This window comes from Elephas maximus, chromosome 5, assembly GCF_024166365.1.
Source record: "Elephas maximus indicus isolate mEleMax1 chromosome 5, mEleMax1 primary haplotype, whole genome shotgun sequence".
In the NCBI taxonomy this organism is placed as follows: Eukaryota; Metazoa; Chordata; class Mammalia; order Proboscidea; family Elephantidae; genus Elephas; species Elephas maximus.
Window position 1 is genome coordinate 55,226,886 of NC_064823.1, and position 18,990 is coordinate 55,245,875.

The window sequence follows — 18,990 nt, forward strand, 5'->3', positions numbered from 1 at the left end:
GGACAATGCTGATTAACTGATGGAAGAAGTTCTGAGGTGAAAATGCACATGTATCAGAATCTAGAAAAACAAGATCCACTAATCTAATAGGGGTTCTTCAACCCCTTAGTTCAACACTGAAAACTACAAATGTTTTCAACATCAAGCTACTGATGACAGTCAATTATAATATGGAATCAAAAACCTCAGAAAGTCTGAGATAAGTTTATGGCGGTTTCAATATCCTACAGATTTAGGAAAAAGGAGAAACCATAGGGTAAAGAGTAAGACCATTAGAATTTTATTTAACTCTAGGTACCATGGGTTTGACATTAGTAGATAAGATTAATGAATGAGCGGCCATACAATTTTTTGGTCACTGTGCTTCCCAAGCACCAAAAATGGAGCTATTTTTACTATTCAATTCCATCTTTAATAAACTAGACAGCTCCTGCTGCATTCTGTTTTGTTTCTAATTTATCAGTACATAATTATGCAGTTTACTGAGGGTGAAGAGCAAGTCATTTTGTAGTACCAAGTTTACATCATTGTAGGACTACAACATGCACATTCTACTTAATGTAGCTCAAGCAACAGGAAGAAAACAGTTATGGGTGGAGACTTGTTTTTGACAAATTCATGTTCACATGAACTATGGGTTTAGAAATCTTATTGGGCAGGTACCTACAGCAGTTCTTCAATTGGTACTGGAACATTACACGCATGCACAAAGTGATACGGTAGTGAATGAAGTGGAAGAGGCAGTTGGATGGAGGACAAAGGGGAAATCAGAGATGGGATGATGCCATGTATCAGGGAGGGGTAGGTCTCAGCTTTCCACAGTAAGTCTCTGCTCTGTGAGAGAGGCCTGTTGGGCAACACTTTTGTTCTCATGACTGCGAAGTTTGGACACAACATCTAGAAAGGCCAAATCTTGTACTTCCTTGTGTAGAGATTCTGGAAGACAAAAATAAGATAGATATGCTCCCGTTGGTTGTTCTAATTTTACTGTACAATCTATCTAAAACATATACCCAAATGTTTATTTTGTGAGACTGAGTTATAAAACTAGTGACAATTCTGAAAAAAGACACAGCAGTAGCTTAACAATGTCTTTTTTAGGGGTATATAATAATAATAAAAATAAAAACCTTACTTGCCATATTTATAAAAAGATAAATCAGATGTCAAGTTCTGCAGTCTAAGGTTGATTAGGGTAATGAGTTATACTTAAACACAGCTTGTTGTGTGATCTCAAGGTTCTGTCTTAAGCCTATAACCAGTTCAAATATGAAGTCCAATGACTTACAGAAAAATGTCAGATCTACTCTAATTAATTCTGTGGCAAATCAAGAGTTTAAACTTCACATCCTTTCAACAAATTTATTGGTCTGCTTTATTGTCTATATATCGTTAATTTTCCCCCAAATTGTATGGCAGAAATATAAAACTCTTGGTATGGCCAAACTATCAAGTAATCTAACATTTCTTTCCCTCCCTTCATCTCTCTCTTCCTCCTGCCCTCTCTCTCTTCCTTTCTTCTTTCTCTCTTTCCCTTCCTCTCTCTCTTTCCTTCCTTCCTTTTTAAAAAAACTCTTTGTGAGCCATTCTAATCTAGACTGGTTGTTCTCTAAACTGGCTGTGCAGTAACCATAATTCTTAAATGCGGGCTTGGAAATACTTTATCAAAGGTGCTCTAATGAATATGGTTATCTTAAGAGCAGCATTCACTATTTGCCAGGAAACTGTGATGATATCCATGCTGCTCTTTCCAAAGTTTCACTATGATGCCCAGGTTTTAATAGAAAAATGATTTATCATACCAAGAAACAGAAGATCTAATCTGAATGAAAAAACAAAAAAACCCATACCAACACACATCATAGTCAAACTTCTGAAACCTAAAGACAAAAATAATTTTGAAAGCAGTGAGAAAAATGACATTACCTATAGAGGAAAAACCATTAAAAAACATGAATTTCTCATGAGAAACCATAAAGGCCACAAGAAAATGGCACATCTTTCAAGTGCTGAGAGAAACAACTGTCAATTCAGAATCCTACACCCAGCAAAAAATGTTTTTTCAGGAATAAAGAGGAAATCAAAACATGAAGACAAACTAAGAGGAATTTGTCGCTAGCAGTCCTAGCCTAAAAAAAAAAAAAAGCTAAAACAAGTTCTCCAGAAAGGAAATGAGAGAAAAAAAAAAAAAGGAAGCTTGGAAGAAAGAAGGAACACAGTAAACAAAAACATGGGTAACAGATTTTCCTTTTTGAGTTTTCTGAATTGTAATTGGTGGCTGGAACAAAAATCAAAACACTATCTGAAGCAATTCAGAATGTATGTAGAGGAAAAAATTAAGGCATATTACAAATGAGGCAAGGTAAGGAGAGCTCAAAAGAGGCTTCTATACTTGAACTGGTAAAATGACAACACCAATAGACTGTGATAGTACGTATGTATAATGTAATACCTAAAGCAACCACTAGAAAAACTATAAAAGGAGTACTCTAACACTATAAATAAATGGAAATGGAACAAATGGATATATCAAAATATAATTCTAAAAAATGTCCAAGCAACTCACAGGAAATCGGGGGGGGGGGGCGGGACAGAAAACGAAAAATGAAACTGCAGATTTAAGCTATAATACATCAACCATTACATTAAATGTAAATGGCATAAATACATCTATTAAAAGAGACTGACAGACAGGCTTAAAAAAACATGACCCAACTACATGCTGTTTACAAAAGACTTGCTTCAAATACAATGACATTGGAGGTTGAAAGTAAAAGAATAGAAAAAGATCTGTCATACGAATTTATAAAAATAAAGCGGGAGTGGCTATATTAATATCAGATATAGTAGATTTCAGAGCAAAGAAAATTACCAGGAGAGGGACATTACATAATGATAAAAGAACCGATTCACCAAGAAGGCATAGCAATCCTAAATGTATATGCACCTAAAAACAGAGCTACAAAATATGTGAATCAAAAACTGATAGAACTGGAAGGAGAAATAGATAAATCCACAATTACAGCTGGAGACTTCAACACCCCTCTCGCAACAGTTGATAAAACAACTAATTAGATAATGAGCAAGGATATAGAAGACCACCACCACCAACCAAAAGGATATAATCGAAATTTATAGAACACTGCGCCCAACAACAGCACAATACTCTTTTCAAGTGTCCATGAAACGTATACCAAGATATGTCAAAGATTCCTGGAACAAATTCTTTACTTAATATCACACCATACCAAACCAAAACTTGTTCTTCATAAGTATAGGAAGAATCTTCCAGGAATATTTTCAGTGTAAAAGTAATTCTCTATTCTCCATTAACTAATTTCTAATGCATTCAAAACTCAAAGCCATCATTTACTACAGTAAAACCTCTGAAAGCTGGAACCTGTCAGAGAAGGAAAACTCAAATATTTTCCACTAATAGAGAACAATAGAAAAGTGGTAAGACTGCACCCTGTGTCAAAGGTAGAAAACTTATAAGACCCAGAAAAACAAGGCAGTACTGTCGAGTTTCAGCTCTCACAGCTGGAAATTATTCTATATTTAATGTCAACCATATGTTGATGGGAAATACTTACCAGATCCCATGACAGCACAGATCAGGACCATAGAATTGTATTTGATTTCAGGAGCACTTCTCTCATCTGCTAACAGTCTGTGTAAAATGCGTACAAGTTTAGCACTTTCTAGATCTTTCTCGGCAGTGCCTAGAATATGAAACAAATGAAGTATAAGTTATAATCACTGTGTATGAACCTGGTACAATCTAGCTGAAACACTGCTCCTTTTCTAAAAAGTAACCACGTGAAAACTTACCAAAAGGGACTGAAAACAATGACCTAGATATGTAATATTAAATTCAGACCTTGTGAAAAGAATAGAACTAGATTTCAGCAGACATTTCAGGAGTTTGGGCTTAACATTCAATATTACAGCACTGCTTTTAATATGAGACAATTAAAAAAAGCTTTGTTATGAAATGCACTAAACACATACAAAAATAGGAAAGACAGTATAGGTGATACCCCTATGTACCTATCACCATCTTCAAGAATTATTATGGCCAATTTTCTTTCATTCATCTCTACTCTCATCCACTCCAAATAATTTAGGAGGAAATCCTATAATCAGATCATTTCATCCATAAATATTTCAGTATGTATCTTTAAAATATAAGAACTCTTAATACAGTTCCTATCAAAATCCCAACAGTTTTCTGTAGACACAGGCAAGCTTATTCTAAAATTTATATGGAAAGGCACAGGCCATAAAATAACTAAAACAATCTTGACAAAGAATAAAGTGGAAGGAATTACTTTGTCCTATATTAAAACTTATGGAAACCTTGGTAGCATAGTGGTTAAGAGCTACGGCTGCTAACTAAAAGGTCTGTGGTACGAATTCACCAGGCCCTCCCTGGAAACCGTATGGGGCAGTTCTGCTTTGTCCTATAGGGTTGCTATGAGTTGGAATTGACTCGACGGCAATGGGTTTGGTTTTTGGTTTTTGATATTAAAACTTATGGGAATAATGGTGGTTCAGTGGTAGAAATCTTGCCTTCCATGTGGGAGACCCAGGTTCAATTCCCAGCCCATATACCTCATGTGCAGCGACCATCCGTGTGTCAGTGGAGGGCTGCACATTGCTATGATGTTGAATAGTTTTCAATGGAGCTTCCAAAGATGAGGAGGAAAGGCCTGGCAACTTATTTCTGAAAACCAGCCAATGAAAACCACATGGATCACAATGGCCTGATCCACAACTGATCATAAGGATGGTGCAGAACCGAACAGCATTTTGTTTCAACTGTGGATGGGGTCACCATGAGTCAGGGAACAACTTTATGGTACCTAACAACATATTAAGGTTTACTACATAGTTACATTAATCAAGGGAGTGTGGTATGGGCAGATAAATAGACACACAGGTCAGTGGAACAGAACAGAAGACCCAGAAAAAGACCCACACAAATATGCTGAAATGATTTTTGACACAGGTACAAAATCAACTCTGTGAAGAAAAGATAGTCTTTTCAACAAATGGCGCTGAAGCAATTAGACATTCATAGGCAAAAATAAGAATCTTGACCCAAACCTTGTACCTTATACAAAAATTAACTCAAAATGGATCACATGCTTAAATGTAAAACTAAAATGATAAACATTTTTGAAGGAAAAAAAAAACGCAAAACATAGATACCACTGACTTCTGACAGGGATCACAACAGAGGGTCCTGGACAGAGCGGGAGAAAAATGTAGAACAAAATTCAAATTCATGGGAGAAGGCCAGACTTACTGGTCTACAGAGACTGGAGGAACCCCTGAGACTATCAACTCCGCTAATTCAAAATGGAAACCACTCCCGAAGCCTACTTTTCAGCCATAGACAGGCCTATAAAACAAACAGCAACATATGCAAGGAACGTGCTTCTTAGTTCAATCAAGTATATGAGACCAAATTTGCAACACCTGCCCAAAAGCAAAGATGAGAAGGCAGGGAGCTACAGGAAAACTGGACAAATAGACATGGGGAACCCGGAGTGGAGAGCAGCAGAGTGCTCACACATAGCAGGGATTGCAACCGATGTCACAAAACAATCTGTGTATAAATTTTTGAATGAGAAATTAATCTGAGCTATAAACTTTCACCTAAAGCACAATTAAAAAAAAAAAAATCTTTGGGACCTAAACCCATGCTGTCGAGTCAATTCTGATTCATAGTGACCCTATAGGGCAGAAGAGAACTGCCTCATAGGGTTTCCAAGGCTGTAATCTTTATGGAAGCAGAGTGTCACACACTTTTGCTCTTTAGGACCTAGGGCTAAGCAAAGAATTCATAGAGTTGACACCAAAACCACAATCCATAAAAGGAAATAATAAATTGGACCTTGTCAAAATTAAAAAAACTTGCTCAGTAAAAGCCCATGTAACAAGCCCTGGTGGCACAACAGTTAAGCTCCCAGTTGCTAACTAACAGGTTGTCAGTTTGAATCCACCCAGTGGTTCCACTGGGGAAAAGACCAAGTGACTTGCTCCTGTAAAGACTACATACAGCCTAAGAAACCCTATGGGGCAGTTCTACTCTGTCCTATAGGGTCACTATGAATTGGAATCAACTTGACAGCATGCAACAACAACAAAAGCTCACGTGAAAAGGATGAGAAGAAAATCTACGGACTGGGAGAAAATATTGGCAAACTACATATCCAACAAATGACTAGTATCTAGAATATATAAAGAACTCTCAAAACTCAGTAGTAAAAAAAACCCAAACAATCCAATTAGAAAATGGGTAAAAGACATGATAGACATTTCATCAAAGAATACATATAGATAGCAAATAAGCACACGAAAAGGTGTAAAACATCATTAGCCATTAGGGAAATGCAAATTAAAGCCACAATGAACTAAAAAATTACTATATAGCTCCCAAAATGGCCAAAATAAAAAATAGTGACAACACCACACACTGGTGAAGATGCAGAGAAAGTAGATCACTCATGCGCTCTGGTGCAAATATATATCCACTCTGGAAAAGTTTCTTAAAAAAAATCATTCAACTATGATACAAGCCAGTGAGTGCACTTCTGGGCATTTATTGCAGAGAAATGAAAATTTACGTTCATGCAAAAACCCGTATACAATGTTCATAGCAGCTTTGTTTTTCGAAGCCCAAAACTGGAGTCAGTACAAGTATCCTTCAAGAGGTGACTGGTTAAACCATGGTAAAAAAAAAAAAAAAAAACTACTCAGCCATAAAAAGAACGAACTATTGATACATGAAACAACTTGGGTGATTCTCTAGGTTATCATGCTGAGCAAAAAAATTAATCACAAAAGGTTACATACTATATGATTCCATTCATATAACATTTTTGAAAAAACAAATTTTAGTTATGAACAACAGATTAGTAGTTGCCAGGGGTTAGTGATAGAGTAGAGAACAAGGGTGGGAGGGAAGTGGGTGTGGTTGTAAAAGAGCAACACAAGGGATCCTTTGGGAGTTGGAGCTGTTCAGTATCTGGATTGTGGTAGGAGACACATGAACCGACACAGGTGACAACACTCTACATAAATTATCACACACACATAAATGAGTACAAGTAAAACTGGGAGTAGTCTGAATAAGACTGATGGGTGGACCGTATCAATGTCAATATCCTCACTGTGGTATTATACCATAGCTTCGGAAAATGTTTCATTGGGAGAAACTGGGCAAAGGATCCAAGGGAGCTCTCTATTATTTTTTACAATTGCATGTCAATGTATAATTATCACACTTACACAAAATATAAGGACTCTTAAAAATATACTATTATATTTTTATAATTATATACTATTATCCTACAAATAAATATAATAGTTACTTAATCAAATAGCCAGTAAGGATACAAAGCTGGAGAAACACAGTTTTCAAAGTATGATGTATAGTTAAAAGGATGTAAAGATGTATTGCCACTTTATATAGTTCTATGGTAAGGTAATCAGGCAAATGCTCAGCTATTCGCAAGATGATGAAATTATAGCTTGTTTGGAAGGTACTGGTTATGAAGGGCACAAACCCAGATTTATCCCAGGATGAGAAGTCAAGAATATTCTGAAATTGATCCATTGCTTTAAGCCATATAAAATCAGACCATGATCCCAGTTCGGTATTAAAATGTCCTCACTGATTCCCAACCTTTCATAGATTTCCCCTTAAAGGTGTCTGGACTTCTAGACTGACTTATACAATCTACCCAAATCATGTGAGAGATGGTAACCACAGCAGACTAGGCTAGGACTAGAAATCTCTGAAGGAGTCACACAGGCCAGTTCCACCAAAGCATCTCGAACCACAACATCAGTGTGAGCAAGCATAAATGTTCATGAAGGCTTCTATTTTATCTTTAATATCCAAGCAAATTTTAGACCCTACTTATAGTATTCCTATGAATTTATTTTTAATTATAAATTACTTTACAATGTAAAACTCTTTAAGATGACAGAAATTCAAATATTTCGTACCTCAGATCTGAGTAAATCTAACACTGGAGGAAGATATACCACGTTTATGTTTCGGTTTCTCCCTCCTAGGATAGGTCTGCTTGTCCCAGTTTAAGAATTATGGATATAAACCATCGGTGGGAATTAAGAGGTGATCAGTTACAGTATTTACTGAAATGGTTTTAAATCAAACAGGACACTGCCTACCCCAAGTCTGTAGTCCCTCTTTGTGTAAAGTGACCTTAGGTTTTAACCGTCTGTTTTAGAGACTGGATTTTGAGGCTAGATGCTTATGAGTTAGCATCCCTTGAAGAATTTTGCCCAAAGGAATGCTCTACGTTAGACAGAAACTAACTGAATCAATTAGGCTCTGCTTTTTTTTTTCAGGAGTTCTGAATGCAAAACACATGAAAGAGTACACAGAAGCTGAGAGCTCAGAGTGGAGGCAATGCTACAAAGCAACAGGAACCATGGTGATAGGGAAAGGGAGATTAGAGGAGAGAATCTGTAGTAGAGAACCGGCAGAGATGGAAGAAAAGGGCTGAGTCACTGGAAGAATAACAGATTGCTATACTTGTTATTGTACTCTAAATATGGTTTCAGTTCTCCATGAAGCCTACTGAAAATGTTTTCTGTACCTTCATGTAGTCTTAAAGTGGCTATAACTTGAGGTAGTACTTGAAAGTTAAACTAAGCTGAAAGCATTGCGCTAAAAATGCTGCCAAAAGCTCAATCAAAAGAAACAGCTGTGGTAACAACTATATACACGGTATGATCTTCTATATACTCAGATAAAGGTGCAGACAGAAGCTGACAAAGCGCTTCCAGTCAAGGTTCTGTCTGACTTCTATTCCACTCCTGCGCTTCCTTTCATCCAGATAAAAATAGGAGAAAACAAGTTTGTCACTGGAGTACTTACCCAATTCTAAAGCTGCTATTAGTGCCAAAGCAACAAGGGCTTCATTCTGCATTATTACATGTTCACTAGTTGCCATGGTAACTAGATGCTTGATGCCACCACTCTGTACAATGGTTTTAATTACATCCTACAATAATAAATACCACAGAATTATAAATTTTAATTTTAAACATAAAGAAAGTATATTATAATCAGTCAATTTATTGTTGAGTGGTTCTTCTGGCAGTGTCTTGTACAAATCATTACATTTAACCATAAATGTTTTTTCTTCCCAGATGAAAAAAGCTTTCAGCTTTAAATAAATTCATCAAAAAATGACAACTTAAATTGCCTAAGTGGAAAAGACCATTGCAGTTCACATTCAGTGCAAGAAATAGAATCCCAGAAGCTACCAAAGCCAAAGAAAAATGCCATTGCCCTAAAGGTGGACCTGTCACAGGATCAACAAAATTTGAAATTAAAAATGTTCTTCTTTTGGTAGTTGTTCTCCAAATGCTATGGGTAAATTTGTTTTTGTTTGTTCTGGTAGCTTTTACCCCTTGGTTGAACCTGGCAAATGTGAGAACTGGAACACACACAGACACACAGACACACAGGCACACACAAAGGGACTTGTGCAGAACTTCAATGAAAATTCTCTGTCTCCCCCTCTTTTTCAGGGTGCCTACAACTTTGGACTTTCCGTGGCAGAGAAAGACATAGGCGCCACCAGATTTGAGAAATCCCAGCACCAACACTCACCACTGACTTTGAGCAAAATACTGAATCTCTCTGTATATCAGTGACTTCATCTATAATGCTGGGATAAAATAATTGTGTATCTCATCGATTTCTGTGATACTTAAAATGCTATCACATGAAAAGCAATTATAAGCATGTCTGGCAAAAGTTATATATATATATGTACATATATAAATAATGGTTACATTTATTTCTATTACCCATTTTTTGTCTTCATCCTACTGAGGGTTTTGTTGTCTTAGAACTCTTGAAAAAAATATGACTTTGTGTAAAGTCTCAATTACAGAGTATTTTAAAAGTAATTTTCTTTGCTACTTTTCACTATTTTTAGTAATTTGAAGTAATTGCTGGATATTTTAAGAAGCAGCCTCTCCAAGTTAGATAATGATATAAAATTAACTGTAAATAAAATATTTTCAAATTAATTTGCAAAAATCTCTGAAAAAGTTTCTTTTATGCTTTCTTCTTATGTAAATTTTTAGAAAACCAGAGACAGCAGGTTTGTTTTGAGCCCAAACTTGCTGAGTGAGCGAACATTCTAAATCAATGGAGTCCAAGTATCAATTTTTATAATAGTTGTATTTTAGCATCTAATGAATCTTTTCCCATCAACCTCTTTTAGAAAGTGATACTGTCTTTTAAGGCCTTTTCTAAAGAATATGCTACAATATGCTACAATACAGTGTTTCTTCACTGGGAATTTATTTGAAACTGATGTTACATTCTTAAAGCTAGTAAATACTGTGATAAAAATTATAAAGAAGCTTATCAAACAAAGAAAACAAAAGATTCATAGATACATATGCCATCACCTAGGAAAGGTCCCTGGAGAGTCAATTCATCCTCTATTTTATGATTCACCTTGAAAAGTCCACTATAGTAGAAGGAAGAGCAGGGAATGAATGAAGGAAATTTGTACATCAGGAATGAATAGCACCTCCATAAGTATAGCTTCTTTCCCATCTCACTTTTCTGGAACAGGTATCTGCACATTTCCTTTTAAAAAGAAATGCTCCTCCTTCTTCAACAACTGAAGAACTACTCTATAGAGTCACTTTGCCTGATATAACGGGGGATAAAATCTTAAAAAAAAAAAAAAAGGGCAGGGTACTTCTGACATGACAGGAGAACACAGTAATACTGATAGCAGTGGTTAAGCATTCAGCTGCTAACCAAAAGGTTGGCAGTTCAAATCCAGCAGCTGCTCTTTGGAAACCCTATGGGACAGTTCTACTCTGTCCTATAGAGTTGCTATGAGTTGGAATTGATGGCAACAGGTTTGGTTTTTAGTTTATCCTTTATGGAGCAATAACTACATGCTGGGCACTGTACTGGGTATCTTACAGATACCAGCTCATTTTTATCCTCACATAGAATCCCATTTAAAACCCAAAAACCAAACCCAGTGCTGTCGGATCAATTCTGGCTCATAGCGACCCTATGGGATAGAGGAGAACTGCCCCACAAAGCTTCCAAGGAGCGCCTGGCAGATTCGAACTGCTGACCCTTTGGTTAGCAGCCATAGCACTTAACCACTATGCCACCAGGGTTTCCTCCCATTTAGGTATATGTTATTTTCTGCTTACAGATGAAGAAGCTGAAGTTCAGTTATGAAATTTGCTTAAGGTCACACAGTGATTAAGCAGTAAAGCCAATATTCAAATCAGCAGTTTGGCTTTGGGGTCCTTGTTCTTAACCATTTGTGATCTATCCAAAAGTTTATGTGCTGAATTCATTATAGCGCCATGCACAGGCAATCATTTAATGTGTTTTGAAGTTCTATGAATATACTTTAAAATTATATGTTAACTTCGAGATACTAAAAAAAAAAGATACTTGTACTAGTTCATAGAGCAAGAAGCTTCACATGGAAAATTACAAATAATTTTAACCAACAGACTTCTAAAATTAATCCAGAGATGATTTGAACCTCTCTGAAGTCGTTTCACTTCCGGTAAGTGGCATACATAATGCAGCATTTCTCTGAGTAGTTCTCCTAAACCCCAGATGTCTCTGCAAAGTCTAGAAAATTTTCAGAAATATTTTACACTGTTTTACAAAGTCTGAAACAATATATTATTTTGCAGTCCTATTTATTAAAGGCTTTTCTTATGGAAAGCTAAATTTTAGTACATATAAAAACCAAAGCAAATTATTCATGCTAACAATCTCATGTTTATAGCCAATTTGCCTTTGATTACTGACATAAACCCAGCTAAAGACTTTGTTGAAACTGTGTAATGATGCTGATTTTAACTGCATGTTGTGAGATAGGCTTGGAGTTGAGATAATCAATTTATAAGATTGCAGATTGGTGTAGCCACTAACCTAATAAAAATGTTCTTAGCACTGTATCATAAAAGCCCAGTTTAGTATAAAATTTGAATTTGGTGGATGAATGAGCAAATGAATAAATACATTTGTTAAAACCAGGTTTTAGCTTGCTAACTAAAAAAGAATGTTTTATTCTTAAAGAGTAAGTACCTACTTTGATAGGAAGGAGTTTTTTATATTCCTAGTGTAAAGGCAAACTACCATGTTTTTCTGTTTTTAATGTCTGGAGTCAGAAAGACCAGATAGCTGGTTAGGAGTCCTAGCCTAGGGCACTCTTTCAAGGGAAGGTGTGAATTTACCTAAGGACAAACAAGCAGGAACAAGCTGTATGTGGCTGAGATGACTAAGCCAGTGCAAAACCCTCTGAGTCAATACAAACTACTGGAGAGCTGGACTACAAGACAGGAGGTTAGCGTACTTTAAAAGGATTATGATCTTCAAAGCTTAATAACACAAGCAGAAAGCTGTGATCCACAAGTTAGTCAAGAATTTGTAAAAATATAACAAATTCATACCTAGTGTTTAATTATTTCAAAAGCTTATTCCAGACCGGTATTTTCCAAATTGTATCCTGTGAAATGTCAATAGATGTCACTTGCAAAAAGTGAGATAAATAGCTCAGTCAAACAGCTTGGGGATCAGTGGATGAAGTAGCTAGGGAGGTTTATTTGTAGGAGTGGTAAAGTGTGCTATGAATCTCAAAGGGGAGGAGAGGGAATGCACTATTCTCCTAACTCATCCTACCTCGTTTTTTGTAAAACATTCACTGGGATTATTATTTGACTGAACATACTTTTTTTTTTAAATAATTTTTATTGTGCTTTAAGTGAAAGGTTACAAATCAAGTCACTCTGTCACATATAAGCTTATATACAGCTTACTCCATACTCCCACTTATTCTCCCTCTAATGAGTCAGCCCACTCCCTCCTTCCAGTCTCTCCTTTTGTGACCGTTTTGCCAGTTTCTAACCCTCTCTACCCTCCTATCTCCCCTCCAGACAGAGACGCCAATAGAGTCTCAAGTGTCCACCTGATACAGGTAAGCTCACTCTTCATCAGCATCTCTCTCCAACCCATTGTCCAGTCCCTTCCAAGTCTGATGAGTTGTCTTCAAGAATGGTTCCTATCCTGGGTCAACAGAAGGTTTGGGGACCATGACCGCTGGGATTCCTCTGGTCTCAGTCAGACCATTAAGTCTGGTCTTTTTATGAAAATTTGGGGTCTGCATCTCATTGTACTCCTGCTCCCTCAGGGGTTCTCTGTTGTGCCCCCTGTCAGGGCAGTGAACGGTTGTGGCCAGGCTCCATCTAGTTCTTTTGGTCTCAGAATGATGTAAGTCTCTGGTTCATGTGGCCCTTTCTGTCTCTTGGGCTCATAGTTATCGTGTGACCTTGGTGATCTTCATTCTCCTTTGATCCAGGTGGGTTGAGACCAACTGATGCATCTTAGATGGCCGCCTGTTAGCATTTAAGACCCCAGACGCCACACTTCAAAGTGGGGTGTAGACTGTTTTCATAATAGAATTATTTTTCCAATCGACTTAAAAGTCCCCTTAAGCCATAGTCCCCAAACCCGCACCCTTGCTCCGCTGACCTTCGAAGCATTCAGTTTATCCAGGAAACTTCTTTGCTTTTGGTCCAGTCCAATTGAGCTGACCTTCCATGTATTGAGTGTTGTCCTTCCCTTCACCTAAAGCAGTTCTTATTTACTAATTAATAAGTAAAAAACCCTCTCCCACCCTCCCTCCCTCGTAACCACAAAAGTATGTGTTCTTCTCAGTTTCTACTATTTCTCAAGATCTTATAATAGTGGTCTTATACAATATTTGTCCTTTTGCCTCTGACTAGTTTCGCTCAGCATAATGCCTTCCAGGTTCCTCCATGTTATGACATGTTTCACAGATTCGTCACTGTTCTTTATCGATGCCTAGTATTCCATTGTGTGAATATACCACAATTTATTTACCCATTCATCCGTTGACGGACACCTTGGTTGCTTCCAGCTTTTTGCTATTGTAAACAGAGCTGCAATAAACATGGGTGTGCATATATCTGTTTGTGTGAAGGCTCTTGTTTCTCTAGGGTATATTCCGAGGAGTGGGATTTCTGGTTTGTATGGTAGTTCTATTTCTAACTTTTTAAGAAAACGCCAGATCGATTTCCAAAGTGGTTGTACCATTTTACATTCCCACCAGCAGTGTGGAAGAGTTCCAATCTCTCTGCAGCCTCTCCAACATCTATTATTTTGTGTTTTTTTGGATTAATGCCAGCCTTGTTGGAGTGAGATGGAATCTCATCATAGTTTTAATTTGCATTTCTCTAATGGCTAATGATCGAGAGAGCATTTTCTCATGTATCTGTTAGCTGCCTGAATATTTTCTTTAGTGAAGTGCTTGTACATATCCTTGGCCCACTTTTTGATTGGGTTGTTTGTCTTTTTGTGGTTGAGTTTTAACAGAATCATATAGATTTTAGAGATCAGGCACTGGTCGGAGATGTCATAGCTGAATTTTTTTTCCCAATCTGTAGGTGGTCTTTTTACTCTTCTGGTGAAGTCTTTAGATGAACATAGGTGTTGGATTTTTAGGAGCTCCCAGTTATCTGGTTTCTCTTTGGCATTTTCAGTAATGTTTTGTATTCTGTTTATGCCTTGTATTAGGGCTCCTAATATTGTCCCTATTTTTTATTCCATGATCTTTATTGTTTTAGACTTTATGTTTAGGTCTTTGATCCACTCGGAGTTAGTTTTTATGCATGGTGTCAGGAATGGGTCCTGTTTCATTTTTTTGCAAATGGACATCCAGTTATGCCAGCACCATTTGTTAAAAAGACTATCTTTTCCCCAATTAACTGACACTGGGCCTTTGTCAAATATCAGCTGTTCATATGTGGATGGATTTATATCTGGGTTCTCAATTCTGTTCCATTGGTCTACGTGCCTGTTGCTGTAGTACCAGGCTGTTTTGACTACTGTGGCTGTATAATAGGTTCTAAAATCAGGTAGAGTGAGGCCTCCCACTTTCTTCTTCTTTTTCAGTAATGCTTTACTTATCCAGGGCTTCTTTCCCTTCCATATGAAGTTGGTGATTTGTTTCTCCATCACCTTAAAAAATATCATTGGAATTTGGATCGGAAGTGCATTGTATGTACACACGGCTTTTGGTAGAATAGACATTTTTACTACGTTAAATCTTCCTATCCATGACCAGGGTATGTTTTTCCACGAAAGTAGGCCCTTTTTAGTTTCTTGCAGTAGTACTTTGTAGTTTTCTTTGTACAGGTCTTTTACTTCTTTGGTAAGATTTATTCCTAGGTATTTTATCTTCTTGGGGGCTACTGTGAATGGTATTGATTTGGTGATTTCCTCTTCGATGTTCTTTCTGTCGATGTAGAGGAATCCAAGTGATTTTTGTATGTTTATCTTATAACCTGAGACTCTGCCAAACTCTTCTATTACTTTCAGTAGTTTTCTGGAGGATTCCTTAGGGTTTTCTGTGTATAAGATCATGTCATCTGCAAATAGAGATAATTTTACTTCCTCCTTGCCAATCCGGATGCCCTTTATTTCTTTGTTTAGCCTAATTGCTCTGGCTAGGACCTCTAGCACAATGTTGAATAAGAGCGGTGATAAAGGGCATCCTTGTCTGGTTCCCGTTCTCAAGGGAAATGCTTTCAGGCTCTCTCCATTTAGAGTGATGTTGGCTGTTGGCTTTGTATAGATGCCCTTTATTATGTTGAGGAATTTTCTTTCAATTCCTATTTTGCTGAAAGTTTTTATCATGAATGAATGGGTGTTGGACTTTGTCAAATGCCTTTTCTGCATCAATTGATAAGATCATGTGGATTTTGTCTTTTTATTTATATGGTGGATTACATTAATGGTTTTTCTAATATTAAACCACGTGGTATAAATCCCACTTGGTCGTGGTGGATTATTTTTTTGATATGTTGTTGAATTCTATTGGCTAGAATTTTGTTGAGGATTTTTGCATCTATGTTTACGAGGGATATAGGCCTGAAATTTTCTTTTTTTGTGGTGTCTTTACCTGGTTTTGGTATCAGGGATACGGTGGCTTCATAGAATGAGTTAGGTAGTATTCCATCATCTTCTATGCTTTGAAATACCTTTAGTAGTAGTGGTGTTATCTCTTCTCTGAAAGTTTGGTAAAACTCTGCAGTGAAGCCGTCTAGGCCAGGGCTTTTTTTTGTTGGGAGTTTTTTGATTACCTTTTCAATCTCTTTTTTTGTTATGGATCTATTTAGTTGTTCTACTTCTGATTGTGTTAGTTTAGGTAGGTAGTGTTTTTCTAGGAATTCATCCATTTCTTCTAGGTTTTCAAATTTGTTAGAGTACAATTTTTCATAATAATCTGATGTGATTCTTTTAATTTCAGTTGGGTTTGTTGTGATATGGCCCATCTCGTTTCTTATTCAGGTTATTTGTTTCCTTTCCTGTATTTCTTTAGTCAGTCTGGCCAATGGTTTATCAATTTTGTTAAAGAACCAGCTTTTGGCTTTGCTAACTCTTTCAGTTGTTTTTCTGTTCTCTAATTCATTTAGTTCAGTTCTAATTTTTATTATTTGTTTTCTTCTGGTGCCTGATGGATTCTTTTGTTGCTTGCTTTCTATTTGTTCAAGTTGTCGGGACAGTTCTCTGATTTTGGCTCTTTCTTCTTTTTGTATGTGTGCATTTATCAATATAAATTGGCCTCTGAGCACTGCTTTTGCTGTGTCCCAGAGGTTTTGATAGAAAGTGTTTTCATTCTCGTTGTATTCTATGAATTTCCTTATTCCCTCCGCGATGTCTTCTATAACCCAGTCTTTTTTCAGCAGGGTATTGTTCAGTTTCCAAGTATTTGATTTCTTTTCCCTAATTTTTCTGTTCTTCATTTCCACTTTTATGCCCTTGTGGTCTGAGAAGATGCTGTGTAATATTTTGATGTTTTGGATTCTGCAAAGGTTTGTTTTATGACCTAATATGTCGTCTACTCTAGAGAATGTTCCATGTGCACTAGAAAAAAAGTATACTTTGCAGCTGTTGGGTGGAGTGTTCTGTGTAAGTCTATGAGGTCAAGTTGGTTGACTGTGGCAATTAGGTCTTCCGTGTCTCTATTGAGCTTCGTACTGGAAGTCCTGTCCTTCTCCGAAAGTGGTGTGTTGAAGTCTCCTACTATAATTGTGGAGGTGTCTATCTCACTTTTCAGTTCTGTTAAAGTTTGGTTTATGCATCTTGCAGCCCTGTCACTGGGTGCATAAATATTTAATATGGTTGTATCTTCCTGGTCAATTGTCCCTTTTATCATTATGTAGTGTCCTTCTTTATCCTTTGTGGTGGATTTAACTTTAAAGTCTATTTTGTCAGAAATTAATATTGCTACTCCTGCTCCTTTTTGCTTGTTGTTTGCTTGATATATTTTTTTTTTTTCCATCCCTTGAGTTTTAGTTTGTTTGTGTCTCTAAGTCTAAGGTGTGTCTCTTGTAGGCAGCATATAGATGGATCGTGTTTCTTTGTCCAGTCTGAGACTCTCTGTCTCTTTATTGGTGCATTTAGTCCATTTACATCCAGCGTAATTATAGATAAGTATGTGTTTAGTGCTGTCATTTTGATACCTTTTTATGTGTGTTGTTGACAATTTCATTTTTCCACTTACTTTTTTGTGCTGAGACGTTTTTCTTTGTAAATTGTGTGTTCCTCATTTTCCTAGCAGTTGAATTTATGTTTGCTGAGTCGTTATGTTTTTCTTGGTTTTTATTTTGAGTTATGGAGTTGTTATACCTCTTTGTGGTTACCTTAATATTTACCCCTATTTTTCTAAGTAAAAACCTAACTTGTATTGTCCTATATCGCCTTGTTTCCCTCTCTATCTGGCAGTTCTATGCCTCTTGTATTTAGTCCCTCTTTTTGATTATTGTGATCTTTTACATATTGACTTCAATGATGCCCTGTTTTGAGCATTTTTTTCTTTTTAAAAATTAATCTTAATTTGTTGTTGTGATTTCCCTATTTGAGTTGACGTCGGGATGTTCTGGTCTGTGACCTTGTGTTGTGCTGGTATCTGATATTATTGATTTTTTGACCAATTTCTTTTAGTATTTCTTATAGCTTTGGTTTGGTTTTTGCAAATTCTCTAAGCTTGTGTTTATTTGTAAATGCTTTAATTTCACCTTCATATCTGAGAGAGAGTTTTGCTGGATATATGATCCTTGGCTGGCAGTTTTTCTCCTTCAGTGCTCTATATATGTCATCCCATTGCCTTCTTGACTGCATGGTTTCTGCTGAGTAGTCTGAACTTATTCTTATTGATTCTCTTTTGTAGAAGACCTTTCTTTTATCCCTGGCTGCTTTTAAAATTTTCTCTTTATCTTTGGTTTTGGCAAGTTTGATGATAGTATGTCTTGGTGATTTTCTTTTTGGATCAATCTTAAATGGGGGTCAACGAGCATCTTGGATAGATATCCTCTCGTCTTTCATGATGTCAGGGAAGTTTTCCGCCAACAGGTCTTCAACTATTCTTTCTGTATTTTCTGTTATCCCTCCCTGTTCTGGAACTCCAATCACACACAAGTTACTCTTCTTGATAGAGTCCCACATGATTCTTAGGGTTTCTTCATTTTTTAAAATTCTTTTATCTGATTTTTTTTCAGCTATATTGGTGTCCACTCCCTTGTCTTCCAGGTCCCCCACTCTCCATTCCAATTGCTCGATTCTGTGCCTCTGACTTCCTACTGAGTTGTCTAATTTTGTAATTTTACTGTTAATCTTTTGGATTTCTGAATGCTGTCTATGGATTCTTGCAGCTTATTAATTTTTCCACTATGTTCTTGAATAATCTTTTTGATTTCTTCAACTTCTTTATCAGTGTGTTCCTTGGCTTTTTCTGTAGATTGCCTTATTTCATTTCTGAGGTCATCCCTGATGTCTTGAAGCATTCTGTAAATTAGTTTTTTTATTCTGCATCTGCCAATTCCAGGATTGTTTCTTCATTTGGGAAAGAT

General features: G+C 36.7%; 1 protein-coding gene across 6 annotated transcripts in view; it reads right to left on the reverse strand.

Annotated features, from left to right (window-relative positions):
* Positions 1-257: 257 nt before the first annotated feature.
* The window catches only part of RAP1GDS1 (Rap1 GTPase-GDP dissociation stimulator 1), a 179,930-nt gene continuing 161,197 nt past the window's right edge, over positions 258-18,990 (reverse strand). For all 6 annotated transcript variants that reach the window (XM_049885653.1, XM_049885654.1, XM_049885652.1 and 3 more), the window contains 3 exons: positions 8,921-9,047; positions 3,594-3,722; positions 258-936 (listed from right to left, as the gene is read on the reverse strand). In XM_049885653.1, the coding sequence (XP_049741610.1) occupies positions 809-936; positions 3,594-3,722; positions 8,921-9,047 (384 nt within the window). In that variant the 3' untranslated portion in view covers positions 258-808. The remainder of the gene's footprint in view (positions 937-3,593; positions 3,723-8,920; positions 9,048-18,990) is intronic.